The sequence below is a fragment of the Rhinolophus ferrumequinum genome, chromosome 12 (genome assembly GCF_004115265.2).
Source record: "Rhinolophus ferrumequinum isolate MPI-CBG mRhiFer1 chromosome 12, mRhiFer1_v1.p, whole genome shotgun sequence".
Lineage (NCBI taxonomy): Eukaryota > Metazoa > Chordata > Mammalia > Chiroptera > Rhinolophidae > Rhinolophus > Rhinolophus ferrumequinum.
The window spans coordinates 83,654,740-83,679,597 of NC_046295.1; the positions used below are offsets into that span (position 1 = coordinate 83,654,740).

At 54.4% G+C, this 24,858-nt stretch overlaps 1 protein-coding gene across 12 annotated transcripts in view; it reads left to right on the forward strand.

Moving 5' to 3' along the window:
• EHMT1 (euchromatic histone lysine methyltransferase 1) overlaps window positions 1-24,858 on the forward strand; it is a 126,505-nt gene that overhangs the window by 68,379 nt on the left and 33,268 nt on the right. For 7 of the 12 annotated variants that reach the window (XR_004424593.1, XM_033122229.1, XM_033122224.1 and 4 more), the window contains 8 exons: window positions 4,314-4,391; window positions 5,685-5,805; window positions 9,639-9,770; window positions 12,590-12,735; window positions 19,422-19,565; window positions 20,422-20,648; window positions 22,131-22,286; window positions 23,985-24,067. Coding sequence is in view for 11 of the 12 variants with exons in the window: in XM_033122229.1 (XP_032978120.1) it covers window positions 4,314-4,391; window positions 5,685-5,805; window positions 9,639-9,770; window positions 12,590-12,735; window positions 19,422-19,565; window positions 20,422-20,648; window positions 22,131-22,286; window positions 23,985-24,067 (1,087 nt within the window). In the remaining variant the exon portion in view is untranslated. The remainder of the gene's footprint in view (window positions 1-4,313; window positions 4,392-5,684; window positions 5,806-9,638; window positions 9,771-12,589; window positions 12,736-19,421; window positions 19,566-20,421; window positions 20,649-22,130; window positions 22,287-23,984; window positions 24,068-24,858) is intronic. The other 5 variants (XM_033122231.1, XM_033122235.1, XM_033122230.1 and 2 more) reach the window with 3 other exon arrangements.

Consider the following 24,858-nt stretch of genomic DNA (forward strand, 5'->3'; position numbering starts at 1 on the left):
CCTGAGCCTTAGCCTCCTGTCCGCCCCCTGCAGTCTGTGCTGCTGGAGCCGCAGTGTTTGGTCGCGGCTCTGGGTAGGCTGACCCACTGCTCACGGGCTCCCACTACGGGGGGACCTACTCAGTGTCCTTTGCCCACTTTTCTTCCGCAACGGAGTCTCAGGACCTTTGCGTGAATAGACTTGGTCGGTCGTGGCAACGTTGGCCCTGCTCGGTTCCCCAGACGCTCGTTGTCCAGCCTGCCCTAGGACCCATGGCACTGGTCTGTTTCATTATGATTCCTGGTTCTGTGTTCTAACTGCGGCAAGCAGCCTTTCTTACCGTTGATTCTGAGCAAATTGATGTAAACTGTTTTGTAATACTTGGTGGGTTTCACTTTTGTGTAGAAATATTTGATTCACATAGAATTTATGTGGTGTTAAAACATGTGAGTAGATACGCTCAGAAGGGGTGAATTTTATGGTATATTAATTCTGTCTCAAAGCTTTTTAAACAAAACATGAGGTCAGGGTCCATGGCTTCCCTTAGACACATAGCCATGTGTGTCGCCAGCACATTGATGGACGTTTCCCCTGCTGATTTAAATGCCACGTTTGTCACCTACCACGTGGCTTAGGCGTTTGCGTCCATTTATGGATTCTCTATTTTCATCGAGGTTGTTGTCTTCTGGAGAGAACCTAGGCAGTGAATAACGCGAAAGAACTCTAGAAGTGATACAAAGGCAAAAATCAAATGGATGTCAAGCTAACAAAAGAACCAAGAAACAAAAGCAGAATCGGGAAGACAGTGTGGGCAGTGGGAGACAGAATCAGATGACAGGAGCGGCCTAATCAGCCTGGCCAGTAAATGGGGGGCTGTCCAGAGATCCCGGGCCTGGCCCAGGCCACCCTATGCGGGTCACACAGCAGGTGTGGAGGTGACGGGGTGAGGACGGGGCTGGACCCAGAAGAGCTGGTCCTTCACCAGCTGTTGACAGGACTCACCGATGGTCAGACCACGCGAGAAAGGCCGGGGGAGGCTGGGGAGCACCTGCTGCTGAGACGCGCGGGGACACAGCTCCGTGCTTCTGCCCTCGGGGCACTTCCTGACGGCACCTACCTGAGAGGAGGGCAGTCGCTCGCGATCACTGATTGGCCGCACTGGGTGGAGTGTCACCGCCTGCCCTGTGCACCTGCCCGCTGTCTGTGGTTGTCTTCTCTGTTTTGGTTCTTTGTGTAAATGGAGTCTGCAGGGTGCATTCCTTTTTTGAGTGTGGCTTATTTTACTCAGTGCTTACGTATGTGGGATTTACTTAAATTGTTAGTTTGTTTTCCTTGTTACCTAACAGTGGTTTTAAAGTGGTCTTGGTTCTCTGAGACCTTCTCGGGGCTGTGGGGTCAGAACTGGTGTGTGTTGCCAGCATTGTAAGTTTCTTCTCCTACTGTGGCTGTCCTGTCACCGGTGTGACCGACATCTTTGCCTTGTCATTTGGATTGGAAGCCAGTTGAGGACTGGTCACGTGGCAGGCGGTTGGGTGCTGCGTGGTTTGGGGCGCTGGACACTCACGTCCTGGCCCGGGGACCAGGGACCTGTCCTGCTGGGTCCGGTCTCCTGCTTGCCTTTGCTTCACGTGCCCGTGTGATCTCCCCGTTCAGAGTCGGAGCAGTTACGCCGGCTCATGTCCCTCTCTTTAAATCAGTTTCCTCGGGTTTCCACTTGCACCTTGTTCCTGGCAGCTGTCGTATGTGCAGTTATTAAGCGACCCTTTATAAAGTTACCCTTTGCAGTCACTTCATAGGCGTTTCAGAAAAACAGGAGTTAATGAACTTGTTAACCTGCCTATTTTAATTGGTGGTTTTATTGCTCAATCTTTTTAAAGTGAAAAACTACCCAATGAAATTTAAAGATAACATGTTAAGTAAAGCTGACTAAAGATGCCAGAATGCTGCAAAGTAGGTTATTCTACTTCATGGTGAAAATTTTAAAGCATTTTAGTATCAGTGACAGGGGGAGCGATGGCCACTGTCTTCCCAGCACGAACACTCCAGCGTCCTCGGATGGGAACCAGGAGGAAACATTAACATTTAAAGGACGAGGAGGGGAGTTTCTGAGAATATAATCATCTGTCTAAAGAAACGTAAGAACATCAGCTGACAACGTGTTATTAGTTATTAGTTAGTGAACTGAACGTAGACGTGCTCAGGACGTAAAACCATTTGTGTCCTTGTAACTGCAGAGGTAACGACAGCAGTGCACCTCGATAAAGGCCTGCAGTTTTTAACTTCTAAACAGAAAATGCCAAGAAACGCAGACATCCAGAAATAGTGAGCAGTCATCAATCCTTGGCCAGTCTCGTCGTCCAACACATGGGTTGTCTTGAAGCAGATGTGTCAGTATGGATCTTTACAATAAGGACCCTGAGAAACACCACCACGGCATCCACACCTAGAAGCTATAAAGTATGATTTTATTATTGTAACGTTACAAAAAATGAATTCTTGGATATCACCAGAATACTTAGCAATACATTTAACAAGAAACGTCTGTTGCCTACAAGAGGAAAACTGTAAAACTTTGCTGAAAGAGGTTCAAGAAAAAGACACAATCATGGAAAGACCCATTCTTTGTCTGAATGAAAATATTCGTTGTTTCATCCTCCCCATTATCCAGAAATTCAGGAACAGCTCTCATCAAAGTCCGTGTAGGACTCTGTGGGACAGCTGACAGCAGAACAGGGGAGGACAGCAGTAGCGAACCTGGAGAGTAACCGAAACGGGGGCTTGTTGTGGGTGTGTGTGTGTGTGTGTGTGTGACTGTTCCAATGTAAAGATGCAGTTTGTACTAAGGATGGGCTCAAGGGGGCGTGAACTTTCCAGTGAATGTTGAATAACTGACTGGTCTTTTGGGGGGAAAAGATGGCATGTAGCAAATGGAGCTGCATTCCGGAAGTGGGGCGTGGGGATGGATGCACAAGTCAGTATGCTGAAAACTTCCCAGCTGGACACTTTGAGGGGGTGAGTTAGGGTAGGGGAATTCGGTCTCAGTACAGCTGTTATTTAAAAAGTAAATGCCAGAAGATTTAGTGTCAAGAAAATGTTGGAAACAATTTTTCTCATCTGAAAGGAGGAAGGCCCTCTAGTGCAAGACGCAAACCCAGAACCCACGAAGGGAAGATGGACATGTCTGATTGGTGGAGATGCAACCTCCAGAGCTCTGTGCAATGAGAAACACCAGAAGCAAAGCTTAAAGAACTTGATGAGGAAAACACTTGGAACGAAACATTATTCTCCTGTGTGTGGAGCTTCCGCAAATCACTCAGAAAGCAGAGACCCAGTGGAAATACGGACTGAGGCTGAGGCCACGTGAGACGTGGTGGGAGAAGTGGGAAAGTGCGGTGACGTCTTGGCCATCTCGCGCCTTCCGTCCTGGGGCTGCGTGACCCCTTTGGAGGCTGGTGGTGCCTCGGGGCGCTGGTGTCCTACGCAGTTTGTCCTAGAGGCTTTTGCTTGTCTGGAACACAGCCGCAGTGGGAAGCTGCTGATGGAGCAGGGCATGCCGAAGTCACCGCAGGCAGCCCCACAGGACGCGGGCCCTCCTCGGAGGGGATGCGAAGGGCCGAGTGTGTCCTCGCCTGTGGTTTTACGTCTCTTGTACTGAAAATACATTCACCTATGTGGATAGAAAAGTGAATACAGCAGTAAACAAAGAAGGTGCCTGTGCTGTTCTGGTGTGGGAAGAGTCCCAAAGTGTATTGTTACTTAGAAGAAAGCACCCACAAATCTGCGTGTGTGCCCGGCATCTGTGATCTGTGCAGACCGGGGCACGCCCCGTGCTCGGGCCTGGGGCCGCGGCAGCGGCTGGATGAGCGTGAGCTGCACCTGCGTTTGGCCCCAGGCCTGCACTCGGCTCTTGGGGAGTGGGGTAGGTTTTACATTTTACATTATTTTGTGGCTTCTGAAGTATTTTTCCCATGTGTGTTTTGTGACTTTTTAATTGATTTCTGCCACACACAAAATTCACCAGGCACTCCTCCAGCATGCCATCGGCGACCTCTGGCCATCGGCGACCTCTGGCCATTGTCAACTCTGGCCATTGTCGACGTCTGGCCATCAGCAACTCTGGCCATTGGCGACCTCTGGCCATTGGCGACCTCTGGGGAGCCACTTTCGTGTCACGTCAGGTTGGGGAGTCAGTCTGTACTTCCAGGTCGAGGTGGAAACATGGTACAGGCTCTGTCCTCCGGGACCCTATGTGCACTGCCAGTGTTTGGGAAATGTGTTCTGGCCGGAGGTCTCAGTGCTATGTGTTCCCTTTGTGGCGTGCTGCGGCCGCTCAGGTGGACGGCGACTCTGAAGAGGAGCAGGAGTCGCCCGGCACCGGGGAGGAGGAGGAGGACGGCGACGAGTCAGACCTGGTAAGTGGCAGCGCTGAGGCGGGGGGTGGCGGGGCCACCACGGGCCCCTCGCTCCTGTCCCTTGCTGTGCCTTAGTGTGTGACGGCAGGCGGACGGGGTCACATCCCCCAGCATGAGGCCGTGGGCCCGGGGGGGTGGTCGGATGGGGCAGCAGCTGGCAGCACGGGCAGCGGTGGTGACTCTGCCGCTTACTGTTAGGCAAGGAGGTAGAACCGGCAGCTCCTCTTGGTAGGCTGGCTGTCACATGGGATGGGAACGCAGTCCCCCAGTGTTACCAGGGGCAGCCAAGTGCAGATGGCACGGAGGCGGGGCCAGAGGGCGAGGCCGGGGTCCAGGCAAGCAAGCACCCTCCAGGACAAGCCAGGGTAAGACCGGGAAGGAGCCTCCGAGCTCAGATTTCGGTGTCTCGTGGACTGAGAGAGGCTCTTAAGAAGTAGAACATGGTCTTAAGAAGTAGAACGTGAAGCTTGTCGGGTGGGTGGGTGACACGAGGGACTGTCGGGGGCAGTGGATCCAAGTAGCAGTGAGCTTTGGGTGCAGGGCACGAAGGGGGTCCGGGGACGAGGCCGGCGGTGTGGAGTGCTGGGTGGGGGGCTGCTCCCCGTGGGCAGGGCTCGGGCACCAGGGCGGTTGTCGGAGAGGCTGGCGCCCCGGCCTGGTGTGTGTGTGTTCGTCTTAGATGTCTTTTCTGTTAAAAGAAGTGGGACGTCCTCATGTGAGATGGGTTAGAAAGTGCTGGGGTTCACGCTGTGTGTCTGTGGCATTTGGGCCAGTGAGGTACCCTTTCTACAGCTAGAATTCAGAAACGTTCTCAGGCAGTCTTGAAACATCAGGAGCGAGTTCCAGCCTTCCCTAGCTCTCCGGTACGGGATTTGGCCGGAGTCTGAACCCAACTGGGGCACTAACTGTCCTTTTCTCATGAGCAAAATGAAAGGGTGCCTGTGATAAAAGTGGGTTCTCTCCCTGAGCTTGTTCAGTTCCTGGATAGGACTTGCTCATTGATTTTTCTTTTACACCAAACTCAGAGAAGATTTATACATTTCATTTTAATTTTCTTTTGCTCTACCCCCTTATTTTTTACCTGTAAAATAACTGACCTTAGAGTGATGTTTGGGGAAAAGCCTGGTATCATAAAGAGTGTGACCCAGAAAAGTGTCGAAAGTTAAATTAATCTTGTAGCTGCAGAATGGAGATGTAGCAGGTATTTCATTTTGCAAGAAAACAGAGCTTCCAGCACTCTGCGTCCAGCATCGCCCAGGCTCACGCTTCTCTTCCTGCCCCTTTGGTTCTCAGAGCTCTGAATCCAGCATCAAGAAGAAGTTCCTCAGAAGGAAAGGGAAGCCTGACAGCCCCTGGGTCAAGCCGGCCAGGAAGAGGAGGCGGAGAAACAGAAAGAAGCCGAGCGGCCTGCTGGGTGAGCGCGCTGGCCACGCTGGGGCCGCCTTGTGGGTGGGTTCTCTGCAGGATTTCATTTGGAAAGGGGGCTCCACTGTTAAAAAAAGAAAAACAGGAAAAGTGTTTAGAATCAATTTGTTAGAGACAGTCAGCTGATCCTGAAGTTCCTTTCTCCCGGCAAACCTCCTGTGACACTGGCTTCCTTGTGGCCTGTTGAGTTGATGGGGGTCCTTCGTCACCTTCCCTTTGTGACTGTGCATCTGTGGCCTGCGTGCGCCCTCAGAGTTCTGTGTGGGCAGCTTTCGGCCCTTGAGTTGGATCCCCTGCTCCAGAAGTAATTTCATTCAGGGACCACAGGGAAGCACATGGCCCACAGAGCCCGCAGGCCCAGGGAGCAGCGACACTACGGCAGCTTTGTTTCGGAGGACTTGGCATTTGGTGAAGTGCCCAGCAGGTGACTTTGGACACGGGTATATGACGGTGAGACCTCCAGCACACTCCTGTCTGAATGCCCGCCAGCTGCAGGGTCCCGTGCCCCTGCCAGCCCTCCCTGTCCCCAGGCACCTGAGCTTTCTCCCCACAGATGGCAGGGAGCGCGGTGTGGGCTGTGGTGTGACTGGACCGTCGGGCGGCTGCCCTTTCTCGGGCTGCTTTGTGCCTAACAGTCATCCACGCGGTCAGACCCACGGACAGGAGGCGGGAAGGACACCCGGCTGGGGCTGTCACGACGTGCTCACGGGCAGTGGGCTCTTTCCAGTGGGGGTGGTCTCAGCGGTACAACTGCTGCAGACATTTGTGTACAAGTCTTGACTGAACAGATGCTTTCGTTATCTTGGGTAAATATTTAGGAGCGGGGTGGCTGAGGCATATGCTGTGTGTCTAACTTCTCAGCTCGGGAGACTGCTTCCCGAGGCTCGTCTGCGTCCGTCCCGCAGTGTGCAGAGAGCACTGCAGCCTCTGCGGCCAGGCTGTGGGGAGCAGGGCGTCTCGTTGTGCTGCCACTGTGAGTTTCCTAACGAACAGCGAGGCTCACACCTCGCCTTTCCTGGCTTCCGTGGGAAAGTGTTTCTGTCTTTTGCTTGTTTAAATCAGATTGTGTGCCTTCCCAAGTTGCAAGGGTTCTTTCAGTGTTGTGGATACAAGTCTCTTTGTCAGATACATGTTTTGCAAATATGTTCACCTAGTAAAGTTCATAAAATTTTGTTGCAGTCCAATTTAATACTATTTTTTCCCAAAATTCACGCTATTTGTGATCTCAGAAAGCTTTGACTAACTCAGGTCACAAAGACTTTGTCCTATTTTTTCTTTTGGAAGTTTTACAGTATAAGCTCTTCATACCTGGGTCTCTCCTGATCCATTTGAGTTAGTTTCTGTGTGTGGTGTGAGGTGAGGTCCGCTCACATTTTCACATGGATGTCCAGTTGTTCCAGCAACACCAGCCAAAAAGACTTTCTCTGCTTCACCCTTTGAACATTTGAAGACAGTGTGTAGGCTGTTTCTGGACTTGCTAGTCTGTTTCTTTCTTTTTTTCATCTATCCATCCATCCATCCACCATCCGTCATCCATCATCCATCATCCATGCATCCATCATCCATTCATCCGTCCATCTGTCCGTCCATTCATTCATCCACCATTCACCATTCATCATCCATCCATCCACCATTCACCATTCACCATTCACCATTCATTATCCATTCATCCATCCATCTACCATCCATCCATCCATCCGCCATCCATCCATCCACCATTCACCATCCATCCATCCATCTACCATCCAACCATCCATCATCCAACCATCCATCCATCCACCATCCATCTGCCATCCATCCATCTATCCATCCATCCACCACCGTCCATCACCATTTACCATTCATCATCCATCCATCTACCATCCAACCATCCATCCATCCATACACCGTCCATCATCCATCCATCCATCCATCCATCACCATTTACCATTCATCATCCATCCATCTACCATCCAACCATCCATCCATCCATACACCGTCCATCATCCATCCATCATCCATCCATCCATCACCATTTACCATTCATCATCCATCCACCATCCAACCATCTATCCATCCATACACCGTCCATCATCCATCCATCCATCCATCCACCCACCATCCACCATTCACCATCCATCCATCCATCCATCCGCCATCCATCCATCCACCCACCATCCACCATCCACCATTCATCCATCCATCCATCCATCCATCTGCCATCCATCGATCCACCCACCATCCACCATTCACCATCCATCCACCATCCATCCATCCATCATCCACCATTCACCATTCATTATCCATACATCTATCCACCATCCATCCATCCATCCATCCGCCATCCATCCATGCATCTGCCATCCATCCATCCATCCATCCATCCACCATTCATCATCCATCCATTTACCATCCATCCATCTATCCATCATCCATTCGTCCATCTGTCCATCCATCCATTCATCCATCCATCCACCCACCATCCATCCATACATCCAGCATCCATCATCCATCCACCCACCATCCATCCATCTGTCCACCGTTCACCATCCATCCACAATCCATCCATCCATCCATCCACCATCTATCCATCCATCCATCCACCATCCACCCATCCATCTATCCATCCATCCACCATCCATCCATCCATCCACCATCCATCCATCCAGTATCCATCTATTCGTTCACCCACCATCCATCCATTCACCCACCATCCATCCACCATCCACCATCCTTTCATCCATCCATCCACCCACCATCCATTCACCATCCAGCATTCATCATCCATCCACCCACCATCCATCCATCCGTCCACCGTTCACCATCCATCCATCCGTCCACTGTTCACCATCAATCCACAATCCATCCATCCATCCATCCACCATTTACCCATCCACCATCTATCCATCCATCCACCATCCATCCACCATCCATCCGTCGATCCATCTACTATCCATCCATCCATCCATGCACCCACCATCCACAATCCATCCATCCACCCATCCACCATCTATCCATCCATCCACCATCCACCCCATCCATCTATCCATCCATCCACCATCCATCCATCCATCCATCCATCCACTATTTATCTATCCGTTCACCCACCATCCATCCATTCACCCACCATCCATCCACCGTCCACCATCCATCCATCCATCCATCCATCCACCCATCCACCCATCCATCTATCCGTTCATCCACCATCCACCATCCATCCATCCACCATCCATCCATCCACTATCCATCTATCCGTTCACCCATCCACCGTCCATCCGTCCACCATCCATCCCAGGACCTGCCTCACAGGCCCTTTATGGACACACACGCCTGCTCCTGAGCATGTTCAGATGTGTTGTCTTCCGATGAGCCACCCACGTGATGAACCAGCTCTTGTGGCAGTGGACACGTGCGTCTCTGCACCTGGTCCCAGGTGTGTTAGGCTGGGCAGAGCCTGTGGCTCGCATGTGTGGGCCTCTTGCTTCTTCAGCTCCTGCTCATCGGCTGGTCTACAACCTGCGAGCCAGAGTTCTGTGCTTTGTTTTGGAAGTGATCGTTGCAGAATGTACCCATGGTTTTTGTGCCTTTTGCCGCGAGTATTCAGTCAGCTTTCGTCTAGCCAATAGTTCAGAGAAGGATTTTGCACTTCTTTGCCTTTGTTTTCCTTGATACGGACTCCTTGCCCCCACGAGTGCCCTTGGATGTGGGGGAACCAACAGAATGGCACCAGGCTGTGACGCGATGCTGCCGGGGTGGCGGGGAGGAGGCCAGGCCTGGTGACGTGTGCAGCACCTGGGCGTGGACGCGGCCCTACAGTGTCACTGGCGTGCCCTATGTATGCAGGTTCTGAAGCATACGCGTCGTCTTCAGGAAGCGCAGAGCAGGCGGCAGCAGGAGACACCACGGCCTACGTGGAGGTTTGTTTGGACTCCCTGGACCTGCGTGTCAAGGGGACGCCGCCCTCGCAAGTGGAAGGTGAGCGTCATGCGCTCACTGCCCCTGAGGCGGCACTCGTCTCACCACAGCCTCTGAGTGAGGGTACCCTCTGTGGATAGACTAGCCAACCCCGCGGGCAGGATTGGGTCTGCAGGGTGTGGGCCACCTCCTGCCCGCCCATTGCCTGCACATTTTCACGCACAGTTGCTGGTGGAAAGGCCCCCCACATGGCCGAACTTCACAAATACATGGGTGCGTGATGTGGAATGATTCTGGAGTCTCCTGTTTGGCCGAGCGTGTCTGCTGGCTCGAGTGGAGCTCACAGGTCTCCGGCTCGGCCTGCAGTGGGCGCTGTATCCACGCAGAGCTGCCGTTGGGAATCGCAGCCACAGGTGCCCAGCAGCTCGGCCAGCGCTCACGCTTCCTCTCTGTGGGATTTTTATCAGAGCAGAGTAGCTAATAACTTCCTGTTTGAGAAATGCGCTTGAAATGTAATGTGGAGAAGCTGTGCTGAGCCGCCTACAGTTCTTTACTCCCCAGTGTTTGCAGCTGTGGGGTACGACCGCTGTAGGGGTTGAACCAGTCATTCTTTAAAGGACAAACAACCAGCTTTTCCACGTTTTGAACATTAGAGGAATTTTGATCACTTCTTTAGTTTGGGAAATCATGTCTCTAGCCTAAGACATAAATTGCAGGCTTAGTGAACAGGGAGCCGACTAGTTTTTTTCTTCTGACCAAATGGAGCAGAGCGTCCTCTCCAGTTCCAAGAACTCCTCAGCAGAGTCACCTGCCTTCTCTTCAGATCAGTGGTCAGGCTGTCTGCTGGATTTTCCTAAACCTGCTTTTGGGTTTGTCTCAGGAAGTTACAAATTCAGATGTGAGCAGGAAATCCTATTTTCCTCTGTCCGATCTCATCGTCCGCGGTGCCCCAGGGGCCAAAGGGAGATGGCTGCGGGGAGCAGTAGAATGTCCTGCCACTCGGGACATGGCGGCCTTGGGGGCAGGGGGAGACGGTGTTCGGGGGCCTCCTGCCCTTAAACCTCACGCTCTATCTCTGGTCAGAGAAAGTGGCCCCAGTCCCCAGAAAAGACCCATAAAGGACCACACGTGGCCTGAATCGGGACTGCAATGGTGAGAGCCGATGTGGAGAAGCCGGACCCTGGGCCGAGGCGTCCGTCCTGTGGTTCAGACACTTTGCAGGCTGATTCCCAAAGTTGGTTTCCCTGGGCTTGCAGCACCAGTGGACGTGTCGGCTGCGCATGGGCTGGGACCGTCAGCACCCTGCACAGTCGCCTGGCTCGGCTGTAGCCAGGCTCCTCAGACCCCGGTGCTGTGCACCTGTGACAGGGCCAGAACGTGGTGACAGGCGTGGGGTGTGCCGGAGCCTGGAGCATGTTGGTCCCCAGGTCAGCGGTTACTGTTGGTCTGTCTGCTTCTCATCCCCGCTGTCAGCTTGTGCCTTGAGGCTGAGTGGTGGGACCCCAGCAGGGGGTGCGGAGCTGCGGGTGGGGCAGAGGCAGAGCTTGGTGGACACTCTGCCGGGGTTTGCGGGAACCACCTGACTCCTCTGGTGGCTGCAGCTGCTGCAGATAGGGACACCCCAGGGTCAGCAGACTTGCGGCCACGTTCTGCAAGTGTGTGCGAGACACAGTCCACGGACCTGGAGCCCCTCGCATCCCCGGCCTTCTCGGCCAGGGTGGCCCAAACATACCCCTGCGCAGTGTGGGTCGTTCTTGTTTCACAGTCATGGTCCCGAGCAGGGCCATCCCAGAGGCCCTCGCAGATTTAAACTTGTAGGATAAGTCGCCATCTTCCTGCTTCTACAAAGGAAAGGCGTCCGTCCATCTCTGGGCTGTAGGTCCCCCAGAGGCTCGGCTGCGCTGGGCGTTGGCAACAGCATGATGTGGGGTTGCCCACCTGCTTTGCTCCTTTGCGGGCAGTGGGCTCCTGCCGTCGTCGTGGACTGACTGACCTGTGTCCTGCCTGTGAGCGGCCTCAGGTTACTCACGGGCAGGAGGCAGGTGGGGCGTAGCCTCCCACCCAGCCTGGGTCTGTTTCTGGATGTGCAGACACGAGTTCATTCCTCTTAACAAGGAGAGGTGCTGAGTGCTGGAAACGGGTCACCCTGTTGGTACCTTGACTGTTTCACGAGAGAGAACTTGAGACCCGCCTTCTTTTGGGAGCAGCGGTCCCTGTGGCTGCTGGTTGGATTGTGGGGACTTGCTGGTCTCTGGCCTGCATCCCCACCTGTGAGGCGGCCTTGGGGTGAGGCTGCAGGCCTTTTCCCCCGGATCCACCCATCCTGGCGAGGTCACAGTGAGTTGGGGACGAGGGGCGTGAGTGCATCTTCGTCAGGTCTGATCAGTACCCTCGTTTCCCGACTCGCCTGTCCTTCAGCCTAACAACGGGCCATTGCACGGTTGTAGTCGGTGGGAATTGTAGACAGGAAGTAAACCACTGTGAAGCCCTTCCAGATGCAACTGAATGTTGGTTTTGGGGGCTGACACGCTAAAAGCCAGTGAGCAAAACAGGTGTCACTACATGATGAGTGCTGCTTTTGTGTGACAACCAAGGGTTGGGAGGAGCTTTTGGAAGTGCAGTGTCTGTGAACTTCTGTGCTGGCCCCTGGGATCGGGTGAGCAGGATGTCGGGCCTGGTGGTGGTGGGGTCTTGGCTGGAGGGGCGCCCCTTCCTGTCCCACCATCTTGTGGTCCAGGCACTGGAGGTTTCTGCAGTGACTGGAGTTGTCGCTTTGCGACTACCCTTTCCAGGTGGGGTTGTGTCACTGGGTGTCGTGAGAGCCCATCTGGGTGTGTGCGCTGCAGTGCTGATGCTCACGCATGTCTGTGTAACTCTAGGCCTGGCCAATGGTCCTGACGCGGTGGAGACAGATGGCCTCCAGGAAGTGCCCCTCTGCAGCTGCCGGATGGAGACCCCGAAAAGCCGAGAGATCACCACTCTGGCCAACAACCAGTGCATGGCCACGGAGAGTGTAGACCACGAAGTAAGCAGCTCGCGATCGCTCCCAGCAGCAGGACCTGTGCCTGTGCACTGAGCACTGTCGCTTGGCCAGGGGCCCCGAGCTCATGGCCAGCCAGGCAAGCCGGGCGCAGCAGCACGGTGACGAGATGGGAAAGGCCGCACACGACTGGCGTTTTCCATAAGCAGCTGCTGCGGACCTGGCAGGATGGCCCGAGCAACGCTGCTGGGCGCTGAGCTCTCAGCGCCCTTTCTGGCTCGCTGTCAGTTCAGATGTGCACGGGTCGAGACGCCAGAGCTGGCCTGAGGCGCTGATGTCATTTGCTACGTGTCCCGCCACATGCAGCCCTCCACAGACCCCGTGCACACTGAACGGGCACACCCACCTTCCGAGCCTGGTAGGCCCGACCGCCGTCACCAGCGCTGTGGCTCCCCGTCCCATCCTGGCCTCGGTGGTGAGCTAGCCTTGGAAGGTGGACCCCACCAGCACTCCATGGTGTGTTTGTCCTGTGCCAGGCGTAGCGGGGGCATGTCCCACGTCGTGCCACCCCATAGTCACACGTGTTCTCGCCCAGCTTTCCCAGTTCTGCTCTTTGCTGTGTCGTCTTGTTACGTCTCTCAGCTCCAAACACTCCCTGCCACTGTTCCTGTCCACGCTGCTGACTTGCTCAGGAAACAGGACACATGAGCGCTGACCCAGAGCCTGCGTTTGGCTGGTGGCTTCTTTTCTCTTAGGTCACTTCCCCTACAACCTGTAGCCTGACAGCAGGTCTGAGGACTTGAGTAGATTTTCATTTGATTTCGATTTAATCTTGGCAAGTGTTTGGGGGTGCTGTGAACACACCCTACACCACATCGGGCAATGCCAAGGTGAGTTGGGGTTTGTGTGCCACTGCCTGCCCTTCCTCCTCAGTCTTTACCTGGCAGTGTCAGTGTCCTCGGTCACTCCTGCCTGAATCCGTCACCTCTTTAGAAGTAGCTCTGTGTGTCCTGGTTGCCGCTGGCCTTGTGTGGCTCAGGGTGCCTCACGTGCCAGGCTGTTTGGGGCTCCTGAGACACGTGCGACTGGGCGGCAGGACAGAAAGCTGCTGCAGAGTCTGTCATTTTTCAGAGTAACGTGTTGGTGCCCTCCCGACTTGCGGTGGCTTGGTTTTGTTCCCCGTTCCTTCCCTCCTTCCCTCCCTCTCTCCCTTTTTCCCTTCCCTACCCTGCCTCTCTCCCTCCCCTCCCTGCTTCCTTCAGCATCTCCGGGATGCAGGATCTTTCCTGTGTCCCCGTGTTATGAACTTTTTTGTTGTAAGATGTTGCAGATCCAGAAAACAGCACAAGACACATGTTTGACTCAGTGCGTCTGTGTCAGGGAGTACCCCTGACATTGGGACCTGGGATGGGACCGCGAGGAGCCGGGACGTGGTCCCCTCTTGCTGTGGAGAGCGCGGCCATGGGGCCTCATGGTCTGAGGCTGAGGGCCCTGTAGATACGGCGACGGCCAGGCTGCACTCCACCCCCTTGGGGGCTGCAGGGGCCTGTGGGCCAGGGCGGGCGCATGTTGTCTGGCTGGCCCTTTCTGATGGTAGCTGCTGTTGGCGCTTAACTGCCTGTGTGAGTTCCTCGTGAGAGGCTGTCATTTATCGTTCGTTTACTAAGGAGACTTGTCTTCTCACCTGCTGTGGCACGTGTCACAAAGGATGCACAGGGTGCATATTTGGACTTTCTCTGTTTCCCAGCCGTTCAGGTGGTGGATTTGTTCTTTCTCACCTTCTGAGGTTGACCAGTTAGTTTTTCTTTTAAAATATCACTGTGAATTCATGTATTAAAACATATTTGATGGGCTTTAATTCTTTGTGCTGGGATTACTGTTGAAACTCACACTGCCCCATATTTGGCGCGCGAGACCCTCTTTCATGGAGTCTGCAGGGTCACAGCTGTTCCCATGTGACGCTGCGAGTATGTCTTTCAGTCCCTCACACAGAGGACACGGTGGCATTTCTCACGTGTGTAACTGGACGGCAGTCGTTTCCATAGTGTCACAGAGGCTTTCAGACGCAGGACACACCAGTGGACTTGACGTAACGGCTGTGACGCTGGATGGTGCAGATTCTCCTCCCACTGGTCTCCTAGGGACCCACCAGCTGTGCTTTAGCGTGGCACTGAAGGAGGTACCGTGTCCGGTGTCCACGGGGAGCACGCTGGCAAGCAGGCAGGCGTGAGACCCGCTGTCCTGTTCATCCACATGGCACAAAACTCGGCCATTCTCCTCATCTAATTTTTTTTGTTCTGTTTTGGAAAACATTTTTTTATTAAGATAGATTTTTTGGGGGATGGTTAACATGTGATAGGTTTATTGGCATTTTAAAATAAATTAGTACTTAAACATTTTTAAATTTCCAATGTGGCAGATATCCATAGACAGAGCCCCATTTGGACAAAGGCTCTTTGGGACCCTCAGTAATTTTCACGAGTATGAGAGATCTTGAGAACCACTGGGCTCCGCCTTCTCTTTGCTGCATTGCCTGTCTCTGTCCTGTTCACTTTGGACTCAGTCCCAGTAGCTTCCCTCTGGTGTCCTCATGCCCTGCACTGGATGGGGACCTGGCAGTGGCACCTCGGCCCTGCAGCCCTGTGGGCTTCCCTGCTCTCCCGTGCCCCAGCCAACCTTCCCTGGGAGGGCCTCGCAGTATTTGGGTCCCCGAGATACTGCCTCGATCGTCCTCGTCCGGCTCGGTCACGTAGAGTGCGGCTAGTGGGGTCGGACGCCTGCCCCGCGCTGTGCAGCGTGGGCTTGCTGTGCATGCTGTCTGTGGGTGTGGGTTTTGCTGACTAGTTGCTCTGACTGTTTTATGTGGGATTCCAGGAAATTCTGGGGCCGCTGCTATTTCCCCAGGATTATTTTTGTCCTGATGCTCAGCCTGTCTCATCTCTAGCTGGTAGCAGCTCTCAAAAGAAGCTCCTTTTCTTTCTGTCTCCTTTTTTAGTCAGCCTTTTGAGGAATAGTTCCCACCCAGTAAGTCACCCGTTTTGTGTGTAGCTCTGAATTTTGACAAATGCACAGTTATGTGACCAGCAGCTCAGCTGAGAGCCATGCCCGGTCCTGCCCGATCGTGCTGGCTGTTCCCGAGGGAGGAGCGGAGCTCTCAGCAGGCCGTGTTTCCCCTCCCAACTCTGTGCACTTGGCCTCGTGGGCTCTGAAGCCCTGTTGTTCCGAACACACACGTCTTCTCGGTGAGCTGACCCCTGTCGTCTCTGTGCGGTGTCCCCATCACAACCTGTGTTCCAGGTCTCTGTGGTCTGACATTAACGTGGCCACCCTAGCTTCCATTGAGTGATGTTCTCAGCACATTTGTACCTTTCCATCTGAGCCTGTCTCTGCTTGTAAATTTGAAGGGGCTTTCTCGAGGTAGCATGCAGTCGGGACTTACTTTGTAGGGTCTGCTTTTAATCGGTGTGTTGACACCATCCCCGTTTGGTGTGGTGACTGGTAGGTTGGAGTACAGTCTGACATTTCAGTAGAGTTAAGATTTATACCATCTGTCATTCTTTTTCCTTCATTTTCCGCCCTTTGGATTGAAATTTTGTATGATGGCAATTTATTGTATTACTGGCTTTATTATTTACATCTTTTTCTGATGTCTTTAGTGGTTATATCTTTAATCTTCCACAGTCTACCTTCAGTTGATATTATTGCCACTTACCATATACGTTTACAGCAGTGTGGTTCCACAGCCTCCCGCCCATTTTTGTCTACATTTTATTTTTATACATGCTGAAAACCCAGTCCAGTGCTATTTTTGCTTAGTCATTATTGTTCAAGCTGATTAAATGTAAACGTTGTCTGTTGTCTTCCCTCAGTGAGACCAAACCCAGAGAGCTTGATTTCTCTATTCCGATGCAGGTTTCTGTCTGATATTGTACTTCTTGTGCCTGAAGACCCTTCCGGTTTTGTTTATTTATTCTCCCTCTAGCACAAGGCTGATAATAAATTCCGTCACTTTGTTAGAAGCAGTCCTTGTTTCGCCTTATTTTTGGAAAGGTCTTTTAATGGATACAGACTTCTCAGCCCTTAGAGATGCTGCTCGCTGTGATTTTCCGTGGTTTCTGACGGGAAGCCAACTGCTGTCGTGTCTGTTCTTGGTGTGGATCTGCTTGTTCTTTGCAGCCCCCAGGATTTTCTCCTTGTCTTGGGGCCCAGGGGTAGTGGTTTTGCTGTTATCTTTTTTGGTATTTGTTCTCGTTCGAGTTCTCTGAGCTTCTTGGACTTGGATCTGATTTCTCATTTTTCCTAGAAAACTCTTGCCCAGTGGCTTTGTGTTTTTCAGCTTGTTCGTTCTTCTTTTTCTGGGACTCCAGTCACAAGTGTTAGGTTGTTTGATCTTGTCTCACAGCCGATGGATGCTCTGCTCTTTTTCCCCCTCTGTATTTTAGGGTTAGATTATTTCTGTCGATGTTTTTCACATGCAGTAATCTCTCCTTCCTGGTTGAGTGTACGTGTGAGCATTGTCGTTTCTCGCGTTTCCACTTGTGCACCCCCAACACCCCAGTCTGATCCAACATCTGGTCGTCTCTGGGTCTGCTTCTGTTGGCTGCTTTGTCTCTTGACGGCAGGTCCAAATTCCTTCTGAGAATCTGGATGATTCCCAGAGCTGGGGGGCTGTGTTGTTGGTTGGTGCACGTTTAGCAGTCCCTTATCCCCTGCTGTGGTAGCCGCAGTGTCTCCGGGGTTATCCCGTCTCGGGCTGGGCTGGACGTCACCTCAGAATCCTGGTGGTGGTCATGTCCGCCCTGCACTGTGGCTCTCCAAGTCTCCTCCCCTGAGGCAGCCTTTTTGAGCTCTTGTAGTGTTTTCTTGGGGTATTTTCTTCCACATTTTAAATAATTTAAGCCTGCTTTTTATTGTCATTTCTTGACTTTCTACCTTAACACATTGTCTGCTGGTTTCATCTGTACAGGACGCGCTTCCCCTCCCCCCACTCCCCCACCGCTCTCACCACACCTGCTGCTTTTTCGGTGACAACAGTATTTGAGGTTCTCCCAGTGCTGTGTGAGTGCCCATAGCCAAGCCAGTGCTGTGCTGGGGTGACGCTGCCTGTCCTGAGCCACTTTTTGTTTTCCTCAGTTAATAATTACCTCGTCTTCCCATATTTGTTTTCTTTGTTCTATTACAAATTCAGTCCCAAATTGGTGGAATCGCACATTTTGTCGGGTTTTCAGACACGTCACGTCTCCCTCTGGGCTGCTTAGCTTGTCCATGTTGGTGTGTGACCTTCCGTAGCTCCTTCGGGAAGGTAGCTTGGGAGACGGGCTCTGAGCGGCACTCTGCCCTGGCCAGTGGGATCTCTGGGTGAGTTGTTGCTTACTCTGGACCCCGACTCTTCTCTGTTTTCATTGTGTGGCACCTGGAAGCTGTTCAGTCCTCTTTGTCCCTGGTGTCCTGAGGCCTGTGTGCTGTGTGGACTTGCTGGCTGTCATCTCAGAGGCAAGGAGTGCGTGCCTCTCAGTGCTGGAGACATATTTCTTCTCTCCACATCTTTAACTTTTCGGTTTAAGAAAATGCCCCGTCTTCCAGCACTTCCGTGGAAGTTCTCCGTCCTCTTCCTGATCTCTTGTCCGAGAGCTTGCTGTCATTCCCTGGTGTGTCTTCCTTTCTGGCCTCCGTTCCAGCTTGACAGTTGCCATGAGGTCTCCATCTCCGAGGGCCCTGCCGACAGTGTTTGTCACGTGCTTCTCCCTCCGCTCGTCACTGCGTTCCCCGCAGCCCTTCTGATGTGGGCTTGTTTACTTTGCTCTCAGCGTCTTCTGTCTCCGCGTCCCCAGTGCAATCATTCCACTAGACAGTTTGATCCATCGAGTAGGAGTCACACAAGGAATATAGGGCTCGGGGCGTGAGGCCCACAGCCCCATCCCTTGCGCTCCCTAACTTTCCTTGCGTCTGGATGTGTGGGGTTAGGGGTGGGGAGAGAGGGCTGCCTCAGCTGATGAGTCCCCGGGCAGGAAGTGAGGGTCCTCGTCCGAGCCTGAGGTGGGCTGCGCTGCGGCGTGTCCCAGGCCCGTTGCCTGAATAGCTAACCGCTACCCCCTCATCTGAGGCTACCCGTTAACTCATCACCTACGTAGCTGACCCCACCCCATCCTCTATAGCTAACCGCTAGCCCATCTTCTGTAGCCAAGCACTAACCCATTGTCTGTGTGATTAACTATTAACCCATCAACTGTAGCCAACGGCTAACCCATCATCTATAGCTAACTGCCAGCCCATTGTGTAGTTAAGAGGTAACCTGTCGTTTGAGTAACTAACCCCTAACCCCTTGCATGTGTAGTGAACCTAACCAGCAGCCTTCGATTTGGTGGTTTGCTCTGGTTTTCCCGGCCACTTGTGGTTTCCTTGGATTCACTGTGTGTTCCCCAGTGCCCATGACATCTGTTCTGTCCAGCCAAGGCTGTCGCGCTGGGCGGACGCCATTTGTTTTACATCCAGCCCAGACCCCGACTTGCCCAGCATGTTCTCTTTGGTTTGGCCAAGGTAAGCGCCTGCTGCTCTGGCACTGCGTGCATGGCCACCTGTCATGGCTGTCTTTTTCTGGCGAACGTGCAGAGGACGGTGCCCAGCCCTCTCTCTGCATTCTCGACCCCACACGCTGTTCAGTCATTGCGGACTGGGGTCCACCATGCCCCTGCCCAAGGCCCTGGTCTGACCCTGGTCTTGTCTGATCGCAGCTGGGCAGGTGCACCAACAGCGTGGTCAAGCACGAGCTGATGCGCCCGTCCAGCAAGGCGCCCCTCCTGGTGCTGTGTGAAGACCACCGGGGCCGGATGGTGAAGCACCAGTGCTGCCCCGGCTGCGGCTACTTCTGCACGGCGGTGAGTGCCCAGCCCACCGCCTCGAGCCGTGCGGGCTCACCGCAGCTCTGCCCCCAGCGTGCTCCCTTCCTCCGGCCTGTGGGCCACAGCCCCAGGGGACAGCTGGGGAGGGAGGTGGGTGCTCTGGGCACCCCCAGTCCTGCTGTTCGCCGCGGGCTTCGTGTCCGAGTGCGCAGCGGCCTGTGCCCCTGCCTCCTGCTCCCCTCGGAGTTTCTTCATCAGTTACTTCCTCCTGCCCTGGCACCCCGCCTGGGCACCCTGCCACCCACCTGCCCTCAGCTCATGGTGCCGCCTGGGCCCTGCTCCGTGTATCCCACCTGTGTACCCTCTCATCTTAAACATCCTTTCGCTGCTACTGAGAACAGCAGCCGCTTCTCGGCGTCCATTCGTCTCCAGGGTTCCTCTCGAGGTGTACCCCCTTGTGCCAATGGGAGTCCTTTCCTGAGGTCACCGGGCTCGCCTGAAATGCCACGGCCTTGTGCGGGCACCAGTGCGGGGTGCTGTCGAGAGCGCCTTCCCCTGGCTGTGTTCTGAGATTCCGTTTTCTGCTCTGTCCCCTGTGGGTCCGTCTTGGGACCTGGCCTCATGTGCGGCCTCTCGCCTGGTTAGGACAGCCGGGGAGTGAGGCCTCGGCCTCCATGGGGCGCGGGGCCTGGAGCGCTCCGGCATAGGCGTGTGTGTGGACGTGCTGGGTAAGAGCAGCTCACGGCCACATGCCGGCTTTCTCCTTCTCACCCAGCCCAGGACTGGGACCCCCCCAGCTGCGCTCACGTCCCTGCAAGTCCACCAGCACCTTTTCTTTTCTGCACCTCAGCCCCAAGTTTACAAAAATTAATTCTCGTCTTTCCGTTTTTAGGGTAATTTTATGGAATGTCAGCCTGAGAGCAGCATCTCTCACCGCTTCCACAAAGACTGTGCCTCTCGCGTCAATAATGCCAGCTACTGTCCCCACTGCGGGGAGGAGACCTCTAAGGCCAAAGAGGTGACGATCGCAAAAGCAGACACGACCTCCACCGTGACCCTGGCCCTGGGCCAGGAGAAGAGCTCCACTGTGGAGGGCAGGGCTGACACCACCACCGGCAGGTACGCGCTAGCTGTGCCGGCCTGGTGCTCCCAGAACTCTGCCCTTACTCGGTCACGGTTCTGCCGCGCGTCCAGCAACCTCCAGCCGACTCCCACTCGGACTCCCACTCGGGCGTCTGCCGTGTATGACACAGCGTGCTCCTGCTCATTGCTTGGGGCACAGTCCCTTGGTTGGCTTGTCGGCATTCGTGTGCCTGTCGGAGCCAGTATCACTGTCATTGACGTGACACAATGGTATTTTCTCTTGGGAGCATAGTGTCCCGTAGGTAGCTGTGTCCATGTACGTACACTTGTACACGTCCATATACATCTCTACATGTATGTACATGTCCACAAAACTACACGTGTATGTGTTCACACATTCACACCCAATGCACAATCCATACGTATGTACATGTCCACACATCTATACGTGTGTATATGTCGGCTCACAGACACACATGTTCAAACACATGTGTGTCCATGGTTGCACACATCTACACATGTGTGCATGTCTGCACAGACGTGTACATCTGTCTATATTCGTACACTTCTATATGTCTGAGTGCATATCTGTACACATGCACATGTGTGTACCTGTGTGTGCATCTGTACAGGTGTTATGTGTCTGTACACATTTGTGTGTGCGTATCTGGTCACGTGTGTTCATGTGTGTGTCAGCATTTGTACAGGCATGTATGTCTTCATATACGTTCCTCTGTGTACATAACTGTACACACCTATATGTGCACACACGTGTAACATGAGATATTCATGTGAGCTGATACAGTCTGTGTTACTGCAGAATGTTTTGAAGGCCCTGGCTGAACACAGTAAAAAAATCAATCTGAAAGAGAAGGATTCATTTTTCTTTCTAAAAGTATTCGGTAGAAACAGCCGAAGTACTCACAGAGATAAAAAGAGTCAGTAAGAGAATCAGATGAGAGAGAAATAGAGGTGGGTCACTGTGTTGCCTACCAGCATACCCAGCTAGAAAATAAAATGGTGAAAGAGAGACTTTCAGAACAGCAGCAAAACCCAGAAACTACCAGGGAAGAACACTTCATATCACACTGATGCAGAGAAAACAGGCAGCGTCATTGACGCTTGTTTAAAAGACACAGGAATTATCGATGTGAAAACTGTATGTAGGCAGGTGTTGGCTCTTTCACACTTTTCTGTAGCCATCATGTTAACCTATAAACTTAATGCACTTTGAATCAAATTCCTATGGGATCCCCTTCTCTTGTGGGCAGTGGACTCGGTAGGTTCAACTGGAAGCTCATTCACAAATGCAGGTGTGAGCACGTGCCTCAGGCATCTTGGGAACGTTGCCTGTGGGGAGTGATTTCCTGTGGGATTCGAAGGGTCCGAGGCATCTGAGTCTCTACAGGCAGCTTGTGGGGTGGGTTCCGGAAGTGACGTTTGTGTGTTCATTGGTTTCCACAAGAAGGGGGTTCAGGCTGTAGAACTGAGCATTTCCCGTTCTTCCTCCCCCTGAAGCACTGCCGGACCCCTGCTCTCAGAGGACGACAAGCCGCAGAGCATGGCCCCCCCGGCGCCCGAGAGCCTCGACCCTGCAGGGCCGGCAGGGCTGGCGAAGCCCGGTCCAGGGAAGGAGACGCTGGAAAGTGCCCTCATCGCCCTCGACTCGGAAAAGTAAGGCCTGCTTGAGCTGTCCGTCCCGCTCAGGGCCCCGCTAGCTGGTCCCCACATCTAGTCCCCCGCCAGGCCTGTGCTGACAGACCCCCTCAGGGCCTGGAAGGCAGGTGCCCACGCTGGTCGTGTTTCCTCTCTGCAGACTCTCTGCAGACGCCTCTCCCCTGTGCTGTCTGCCTGCATACATCGGCCACAGGCTTGTTCTCCTCGGTGTCCTCACCCTGTGGCTCCTGGGACCGCCAAGGCCGCACACCCAAGTGTCTGCCCGTGAGGGTCATGGAGCGTTTCTCAGCTTTTTCGCTCATGGTGTTCACCAGGACACTGCACGTACTTGTACCCTTTCAGGGAGTTATTGCGGATTATTGTCCCTTACGCTCAGAGCGGCAGGTGACCCCTGTGAAGGCCTGAGCAAGGCCAGTGCTGTGAGGGTTTCACGAACATCCCCTGGTGCAGCTCAGCTGCAGCGCTGATGCCGGCCTCACCGCCGTCACCGCCGGCCTATCCCTCCTCTCTGATGAAAGGTTGGACCAAGGGGCCTCAGGCTCACCTGCCAGCTGTCATGTAGTGCAGGAGGCCCGGTGGCCGTGACTCGTGAGCAGGCAGCTGTCCTCCTGCTGGGGACAGTAGGGCCCCTCCTCAGGCAAGCCGAGCAGCCAGCTCATCAGGGCCACAGGCAGGCAGCCTCCCTTGGGGAAGCTTGTCTGTTTGTCTGAGGGGGCCAGTGTCACAAGAGGCCTTTGCTTCATGGAAAGTTCTCGTGTTGGGACCTCTCCCGAGTCCCCCACAGCTCCCTCTGAGTCTGCAGCCTCCTCTGGCTCTGTCCCCAGTGTGCCCCTCACCAGGCCCAGACTGCACTGCCAGAGGGGGTGGGTGTAGCAGGCCATGACCACACTGTCCCCACTGCTGGTGGCCACTTCTGACCTCAGGCTGTGGGAGCGAGAGGGGAGCTCGTCCCCCAGGTGCTGCCGTCAGCCCGAGACACCACCTCCGATGCATGAAATGTGGCCTGTCCTGGACATCGCTCGCTGTACGCCTAGCACGGGCCGCTCGCACTGGGGAAACCTGGACCCTGACGGTTTACATACGGCGTTTTAGGGCAGAAGTGATGTCAGGCGGGAGGGGTCTGGGGCCCTGGGGGAGCTGATTGGTCAAGAGCGAAGTACGGGCAGTAGACCATGACTTCAAGTCTTGGGGTCAGCTTCGTTGTCCTTCATCTGGTGTCGTGGGGACACGGCCAGGGAATCATTCTGCTGTAGGGCTGGGCAGCTGAGACGCAGCTCAGGGCAGGACGGTATCTTCAGCTTAATGGCACCCATCCCGGTGCCCCCAGCAGGCCCTTGTGTTCTGCAGCCTCCAGGAGTCGGAACGTGAGGGCAGGCTGAGGTTGCCCGTGCTGGGAGGGGACGGGAGGGAGCACGTGCTGGGGCGACACGTGACATCGGGAAGGGAGATGCCTGCTGTGTGCCCCGCGTTGGTTCCGTCTTCCTGGGACACGGAAGTCTGCTGTGGAGGAAGGTGACAGCTGCTCACTTTTGGCGTTTTTACTGTGAGGTGCCTCGAGCCCCGTGGGTTTGGTGCCGTTGACCTTGAGGGATCAGCAGGTGGATGTTAGCCATGTCCCGCCGCCCGCAGCGAGCTTCGTGTGGTGACGGCAGGCGGGCAGGCCTCAGCCAGTGCTGTCCTCTGCTCTCCACACAGGCCCAAGAAACTGCGCTTCCACCCCAAGCAGCTGTACTTCTCCGCCAGGCAAGGGGAGCTGCAGAAGGTGTTGCTCATGCTGGGTGAGTGGGGTCGGGGGCTCATCTCCCTCTGCTGGGGTGTCGCGTGGGGTGCTCCACCTTCTGCCGGGCGGGCAGGCTGGCCTGTAGTCTCCCGTGCAGCAAATCGTCTGCCCCGTGGGGTTCACCCCGTCCCTGGTGTTCACACTTAGTTACCTCTGTCCTAGAAGCGTTCTCTGTGAAGTCCTCTTCTGAGAAAGGAAGTGGGTACGTGATTATTAAACTAAGAACAAATGTAGGTTCAGAAAAAGCAACAGGCGCACGCTGGGCTCGGGATACTGTCCCTGTGGAGACCTTGGCCCCAGCTGTGCGGCCGGAGGCAGCGGCTGTGCAGGGCCGGGAGCGCTCACACTTGGTTTGCGTTTTGGGGCCGATCGGCTGTTGGTGGGGATCGCTGATGCCCCAGACAGTGCCTGCCGGCCCCCAGCCTCGGCGCAGCTGCGCGAGGATAGCACTTTGGTTCTGAGCTCACAGCTTGATTTCTCTGAGCTCCTCTGCTCTGGGGGGTGTGCTGGCTCGGGTCGCTCCGGCCGGCTCGTTTCTCTCGGCCCCGTGAAGCGTTTGCCCTCTGACCGCATCTGCTGGGGCCCGTCCTCCCCGATGTCCAGTAGGACCCAGGGCAGTGCCATGACCAGCGCCATGTGGGAGCCCAAGATGGACAGAAGGGAGAGACTGCCGTTAGCTGGTTCTGACCACATACCCGTGTGGGCTTCACCCGGAGCTGCTCCGATGCCTCTCGAACCCGGTCGTCCACCTACACAGGATGGTGTGGGCGATGGCCCCTCATGGGTGCA